The 8,084-nt window shown below is 47.2% G+C and overlaps 1 protein-coding gene across 1 annotated transcript in view; it reads left to right on the plus strand.

The window, feature by feature from the left end:
* The window catches only part of atp10a (ATPase phospholipid transporting 10A), a 139,859-nt gene extending 132,288 nt beyond the window's left edge, over nucleotides 1-7,571 (plus strand). The window contains 1 exon segment of the mRNA XM_046299581.1: nucleotides 4,944-7,571. Coding sequence (XP_046155537.1) covers nucleotides 4,944-6,012 — 1,069 coding nt within the window. The 3' untranslated portion in view covers nucleotides 6,013-7,571.
* The last annotated feature ends 513 nt before the right edge of the window (nucleotides 7,572-8,084 follow it).

The following is an 8,084-nucleotide window of genomic DNA, read 5'->3' on the forward strand; positions in this document are numbered from 1 at the left end:
AGAGTCAATGTGGAGGCTATATACAGGTGGTTCCGGTACAGAGTCAATTTGGAGGCTATATACAGGGGGTACCAGTACAGAGTCAATGTGGAGGCTATATACAGGTGGTTCCGGTACAGAGTCAATGTGGAGGCTATATACAGGGTGTATCGGTACAGAGTCAATTTGGAGGCTATATACAGGTGGTACCGGTACAGAGTCAATGTGGAGGCTATATACAGGGGGTAACAGTACAGAGTCAATGTGGAGGCTATATACAGGGGGTAACAGTACAGAGTCAATGTGGAGGCTATATACAGGGTGTATCGGTACAGAGTCAATTTGGAGGCTATATACAGGGGGTACCAGTACAGAGTCAATGTGGAGGCTATATACAGGTGGTTCCGGTACAGAGTCAATGTGGAGGCTATATACAGGGTGTATCGGTACAGAGTCAATGTGGAGGCTATATACAGGGTGTATCGGTACAGAGTCAATGTGGAGGCTATATACAGGGGTACCGGTACAGAGTCAATGTGGAGGCTATGTACAGGGTGTTACGGTACAGAGTCAATTTGGAGGCTATATACAGGGGTACCGGTACAGAGTCAATGTGGAGGCTATATACAGGGGGTACCGGTACAGAGTCAATGTGGAGGCTATATACAGGGGTACCGGTACAGAGTCAATGTGGAGGCTATATACAGGGTGTTACGGTACAGAGTCAATGTGGAGGCTATATACAGGGTGTTACGGTACAGAGTCAATGTGGAGGCATATATATACAGGGGTACCGGTACAGAGTCAATGTGGAGGCTATATACAGGAGGTACCGGTACAGAGTCAATGTGGAGGCTATATACAGGGGTACCGGTACAGAGTCAATGTGGAGGCTATATACAGGGTATTACGGTACAGAGTCAATGTGGAGGCATATATATACAGGGGGTACCGGTACAGAGTCAATGTGGAGGCTATATGCAGGGTATTACGGTACAGAGTCAATGTGGAGGCTATATACAGGGGGTACCGGTACAGAGTCAATGTGGAGGCATATATATACAGGGGGTACCAGTACAGAGTCAATGTGGAGGCTAATACAGGGTATTACAGTACAGAGTCAATGTGGAGGCTATATACAGGGGGTACCGGTACAGAGTCAATGTGTGGGGTCACCAGTTAGTCGAGGTAATGTAGGTAGAGTTAAAGTGACTGCATAGATGTTTTTTTTTTTTTCACCTTTATTTTACCAAGTAGGCTAGTTGAGAACACCTTTATTTAACCAGGTAGGCTAGTTGAGAACACCTTTATTTAACCAGGTAGGCAAGTTGAGAACACCTTTATTTAACCAGGTAGGCTAGTTGAGAACACCTTTATTTAACCAGGTAGGCTAGTTGAGAACACCTTTATTTAACCAGGTAGGCTAGTTGAGAACACCTTTATTTAACCAGGTAGGCTAGTTGAGAACACCTTTATTTAACCAGGTAGGCTAGTTGAGAACACCTTTATTTAACCAGGTGGGCTAGTTGAGAACACCTTTATTTAACCAGGTAGGCTAGTTGAGAACACCTTTATTTTTACCAGGTAGGCAAGTTGAGAACAAGTTCTCATTTACAATTGCGACCTGGCCAAGATAAAGCAAAGCAGTTCGACACATACAACAACACAGAGTTACACATGGAGTAAAACAAACATACAGTCAATAATACAGTAGAAAAATATGTCTATATACGATGTGAGCAAATGAGGTGAGAAGGGAGGTAAAGGCAAAAAAAAGGCCATGGTGGCAAAGTAAATACAATATAGCAAGTAAAACACTGGAATGGTAGATTTGCAGTAGAAGAATGTGCAAAGTAGAAAGATAAATAATGGGAGGGTTGTAAATAATAATTATTAACAGAGAGGGCCTCCCGGGTGGCGCAGTGGTTAAGGGCGCTGTACTGCAGTGCCAGCTGTGCCACCAGAGACTCTGGGTTCGCGCCCAGGCTCTGTCGTAACCGGCCGTGACCGGGAGGTCCGTGGGGCGACGCACAATTGACCTAGCATCGTCCAGTTTAGGGAGTGCTTGGCCGGTAGGGATATCCTTGTCTCATCGCGCACCAGCGATTCCTGTGGCGGGCTGGGCGCAGTGTGCGCTAACCAAGGTTGTCAGATGCACAGTGTTTCCTCCGACACATTGGTGCGGCTGGCTTCCAGGTTGGATGCGCGCTGTGTTAAGAAGCAGTGTGGCTTGATTGGGTTGTGTATCGGAGGACGCATGACTTTCAACCTTCGTCTCTCCCGAGCCCGTACGGGAGTTGTAGCGATGAGACAAGAGAGTAGCTACTAAACAATTGGAACGAAATTGGGGAGAAAACGGGGTCAAATTCAACAACAACAACAAAACGAGAGAATAAACATTTACATACATCATTTACATTTAAGTCATTTAGCAGACGCTCTTATCCACAAATTGGTGCATTCACAGCCACTTTACAATAGTGCATCTAAATCTTTTAAGGGGGGGGGTGAGAAGGATTACTTTATCCTTAAAATTCCTTATTCCTTAGAATTATTTATTTCAGCTTTAATTTCTTTCATCACATTCCCAGTGGGTCAGAAGTTTACGTAAACTCAATTAGTATTTGGTAGCATTGCCTTTAAATTGCTTAACTTGGGTCAAACATTTTGGGTAGCCTTCCACAAGCTTCCCACAATAAGTTGGTTGAAATTTGGCTCATTCCTCCTGACAGAGCTGGTGTAACTGAGTCAGGTTGGGTGGCCATTCCTCCTGACAGAGCTGGTGTAACTGAGTCAGGTTTGTAGGCCTCCTTACTCACACACGCTTTTTTAGTTCTGACCACAAAGTTTCTATAGGATTGAGGTCAGGGCTTTGTGATGGCCACTCAATACCTTGACTTTATTGTCGTTAAGCCATTTTGCCACACCTTTGGAAGTATGCTTGGGGTATTTGTCCATTTGGAAGACCCATTCGCGACCAAGCTTTAACTTCCTGACTGTCTTGAGATGTTGCTTCAATATATCCACATAATTTTCCGTCCTCATGATGCCATCTATTTTGTGAAGTGCACCAGTTCCTCCTGCAGCAAAGCACCCCCACAACATGATGCTGCCACCCCTGTACTTCACGGTTGGGATGGTGTTCTTCGGCTTGCGCTTGCAATCCCCTTTTTCCTCCAAACATAACAATGGTAATTATGGTCAAACAGTTCTATTTTTGTTTCATCAGACCAGAGGACATTTCTCCAAAAAGTGCAATCTTTGTCCCCATGTGCAGTTGCAAACCGTAGTCTGGCTTTTTTATGGCGGTTTTGGAGCAGTGGCTTCTTCCTTGCTGAGTGGCCTTTCAGGTTATGTCAATGTAGGACTTGTTTTACTGTGGATATAGATACTTTTGTACCTGTTTCCTCCAGCATCTTCACAATGTCCTTTGCTGTTGTTCTGGGATGGATTTCTGGGATTGATTTGCACCTTTCGCACCAAAGTACATTGATCTCTAGGAGACAGAACGCGTCTCCTTCTTGAGCAGTATGATGGCTGCATGGTCCCATGGTGTTTATACTTGCGTACTATTGTTTGTACAGATGAACGTGGTACCTTCAGGCATTTGAAAATTGATCTCACGGATGAACCAGTATTGTGGAAGTCTACAATTTATTTTCTGAGGTCTTGGCTGATTTCTTTTGATTTTCCCATGATATCAAGCAAAGAGGCCCTGAGTTTGAAGGTAGGCCTTGAAATACATCCACAGGTACACCTCCAATTGACTCAAATTATGTCAATTAGCCTGTCAGAAGTTTCTAAAGCCATGACATCCTTTTTTTCTGGAATTTTCCAAGCTGTTTAAAGGCACAGTCAACTTAGTGTATGTAAACTTCTGACCCACTGGAATTATGATACAGTGAATTATAAGTGAAATAATCTGTCTGTAAACAATTGTTGTAAAATGCTTGTTTCAAGCACAAAGTAGATGCCTTAACCGACTTGCCAAAATTATAGTTTGTTTACAAGACATTTGTGGAGTGTTTTAAAAACTAGTTTTAATGACTCCAACCTAAGTGTATGTAAACTAGTTATAATGACTCCAACCTAAGTCTTATGTAAACTTCCCACTTCAACTGTCTGTGTTCCTTTTGTCCAGGTGTGAAAGGGCAGTGTAGAGTGCAATAGAGACTGTATCATCTGTGGATCTGTTTGGACGGTATGCAAATTGGAGTGGGTCTAGGGTTTCTGGGAAAATGGTGTTGATGTGAGCCATGACCAGCCTTTCAAAGCAATTCATGACTACAGACACTAAGGCAGGTTACCTTAGTGTTCTTGGGACTATGGTAGTCTGTCTGGCAACAGGGCTCTTCAAAAGTAGCCAGCCAACAGGGCTCTATTCAAAAGTAGCCAGCCCACAGGGCTCTTCAAAAGTAGCCAGCCCACAGGGCTCTTCAAAAGTAGTCAACCCACAGGGCTCTTCAAAAGTAGCCAACCCACAGGGCTCTTCAAAAGTAGCCAGCCAACAGGGCTCTTCAAAATTAGCCAGCCAACAGGGCTCTTCAAAAGTAGCCAGCCAACAGGGCTCTCTTCAAAAGTAGCCAGCCCATAAGGCTCTATTCAAAAGTAGCCAGCCAACAAGGCTCTTCAAAAGTAGCCAGCCAACAGGGCTCTTCAAAAGTAGCCAGCCAACAGGGCTCTATTCAAAAGTAGCCAGCCCACAGGGCTCTTCAAAAGTAGCCAGACACAGGGCTCTTCAAAAGTAGCCAGCCCATAAGGCTCTATTCAAAAGTAGCCAGCCCACAGGGCTCTTCAAAAGTAGCCAGCCAACAGGGCTCTTCAAAAGTAGCCAACCCACAGGGCTCTTCAAACGTAGCCAGCCCATAAGGCTCTATTCAGTAGTGCACTATATAGAGAGTATGGTTTCATTTAGGGCTCACCCTGACTCATTTCTCCTCTCCTTTCTCTCTCTCTCCATTCAGATACTTCTACAGGGCGTGTCAGAGCTCTCTGTTCCCCACTCCAGTCCAGGTCGGCAGGCAGCTGGACAAACTGCCCAGTGACACCCGTAGAAACATCCTCAGTCTCAGCCGAGTCCAGGCCGGGTCACTTCTGCATCTCAGACCGCCCTTCCTGTCTTCACTTTCCTTCACTGGACCCTTGACTAAAGACTGCAGCCACAGTGCCACTTCCACCCAGAACCAGTACAGCTTCACCAGGGGCCAGGCCAAGAGTCCTGAGGGCCGTCTGGACCTGTCCTTACGGGGGGATGAGGCTGGGAAGGATCAGGGGAAGAGCTGGGGCTCTGGCAGTCCTGGAGACAGTCAGAGGAGGCTTGAAGATGATGATCAGTACACACTGGCCTCCACAGAGACTGATACTCTGCCTTATACCAAAGCAAAAGAAGCTCCTCGGCCTGAGGCAGGGTGTATGGCTGGAGCAGGGGCTGGGAGTATGGCAGGGGCTGGGAGTATGGCAGGGGCTGGGAGTATGGCAGGGGCTGGGAGTATGGCAGGGGCTGGGAGTATGGCTGGAGCAGGGGCTGGGAGTATGGCTGGAGCAGGGGCTGGGAGTATGGCAGGGGCAGGGAGTATGGCTGGAGCCGGGAGTATGGCTGGAGCAGGGGCTGGGGCTGGGAGTATGGCTGGAGCCTGGAGTATGGCTGGAGCAGGGGCTGGGAGTATGGCTGGAGCAGGGGCTGGGAGTATGGCTGGAGCAGGGGCCGGGCCTGATTTCCTTCAGGCTCCTCTCACCCAGGACAATGACTGTCAGGACATTACTCTTCTTGATCCCTCGGACCTAAATCTGTCCAGCTTTATCACCTCCACACCCCTTCTGACCACAACCCAGTCAGAGACCATCCAACTGACTCTGCCCCCTGCTGGTGGTTCCCAGTCTGCAGCCTACAGACGGAACTATGAGAACCATGACACTACGCCACACAGACCACATGACCACAGGCTCCTCCCTCCTACAGACAGACCAGAACACCCCCAGGCCACGCCCACCTGTCCTAAAGAAAACGTGTGGCTCCAAACCACCTCTCTATGATGTATTATAGCCTTAATATCTATGTATTGTTCTTCTCAGATTTACATGATAGCTCTATTGAATTCTATTTTTCAAGAGGATTTATTTTATCAAAGTTATTATCATCATTATTCATGTACATTTAGATGTTTTATGTTATAGGTCCAATAGCAGCCGCTTTTTCATCTCCATATCAAATCATTTCAGGGTAACGATTAACTACCTTAACTGTGATTTGTTTTCAATTAAAAGGGTCAAAAAGAAAAATATCAATTTCTCAAAGCAAGAATTTAGTCTGGGACTGTCTGGGAGTGGTCTGAGTGGGGAGGGGAAAACTAGAACTCTTTCTTATTGGTCTGTTAACTAATTTACCGCATGGTGATGTCACCAGGCAGGTCAAAACGACATCCCACCAAAACAGGCGGAAATTTAAGGCAGTCTTTTCAAACAGCTTTTACACTAAAAAGGGCATTATTATAAGTTTCACAATTTCACAGTATTATTCCAATATCATAGTATGGAAATATACACTTACCGGACAGTTTATTAGGTACACCCATTTAGTACCAAGTCGGACCCCCCTTTGCCTCCAGAACAGCCTGAATTCTTTGTGGGCATGGATTCTAAAAGGTGTTGGAAACATTCCACAGGGATGTTAGCCCATGCTGAGATGATGGCATCGCATAGTTGCTGCTGATTGGACGACGGTACGTTCATGCTGCCAGCGGCCTGTTCCTTCTCATCCCAAAGATACTCTATTGGGTTTGTTCACATGCTGTGGCGTTCCACCCTTGTTCAATTGGTATCAAGGGACCTAAATGTGTGCAAGCAAAACATTCCCCACAGCGCCATCTTGTACCATTGAGACCAGGCAGGATGCTGACTCTGCCATGAGCATGACGCTACAGAAATCGTGTTTCGTCGGACCAGGCGATGTTTCCACTCCTCAAATTGTCCAGTGTTGTCGCCCACTGGAACCTCTTCCTCTTGTTTTTATCTGATGGGAGTAGAACCCGGTGTTGCAATAGAACCATCCGTGACAAAGACCGACGCGTTGTGCGTTTCCGAGACGCTGTTCTGCACACCACTGTTGTACTGTGCTGTTAATGGTCTGTTTGTGGCCCGCCTGTTAGCTTGCACGGTTCTTCTTCGACCTCTCATCAAGAGCTGTTTTCACCCACAGGACTGTCGCTGACTGGATTTTTTTGTTTGTCGCACCATTCTTGGTAAACCCTAGACACTGTCATGTGTGAAAAGCACAGGAGGGTAACCGTTTCAGAGATACTGGATCCGGCGTGCCTGGCACTGACGATCATATCACGCTCATAGTGTCTTAGGTTGTTTAGCCCATTCTGACGTAAAATGCTGCCCGTTGTGTCTGCTGCCGTTGTGTCTGCTGCCGTTGTGTCTGCTGCCGTTGTGTCTGCTGCCGTTGTGTCTGCTGCCGTTGTGTCTGCTGCCGTTGTGTCTGCTGCCGTTGTGTCTGCTGCCCGTGTGTCTGCTGCCGTTGTGTCTGCTGCCGTTGTGTCTGCTGCCGTTGTGTCTGCTGCCGTTGTGTCTGCTGCCGTTGTGTCTACTGCCCGTGTGTCTGCTGCCCGTGTGTCTGCTGCCGTTGTGTCTGCTGCCGTTGTGTCTGCTGCCGTTGTGTCTGCTGCCGTTGTGTCTGCTGCCGTTGTGTCTGCTGCCGTTGTGTCTGCTGCCGTTGTGTCTGCTGCCGTTGTGTCTGCTGCCGTTGTGTCTGCTGCCGTTGTGTCTGCTGCCGTTGTGTCTGCTGCCGTTGTGTCTGCTGCCATTGTGTCTGCTGCCATTGTGTCTGCTGCCTGCTGCCGTTGTGTCTGCTGCCGTTGTGTCTGCTGCCTGCTGCCGTTGTGTCTGCTGCCGTTGTGTCTGCTGCCTGCTGCCGTTGTGTCTGCTGCCGTTGTGTCTGCTGCCGTTGTGTCTGCTGCCATTGTGTCTGCTGCCGTTGTGATCCACTTTTGTGAACATGGTGTTGTACCTATTAAACTGGCTGGTAAAACACAGGAAAATCACATTTTTGACTGCACTGGGCCTTTATATAAAAATACCAAACATTCAGAGTAGAGTTTATACAA

The sequence above is a fragment of the Oncorhynchus gorbuscha genome, linkage group LG02 (genome assembly GCF_021184085.1).
Source record: "Oncorhynchus gorbuscha isolate QuinsamMale2020 ecotype Even-year linkage group LG02, OgorEven_v1.0, whole genome shotgun sequence".
NCBI lineage: Eukaryota > Metazoa > Chordata > Actinopteri > Salmoniformes > Salmonidae > Oncorhynchus > Oncorhynchus gorbuscha.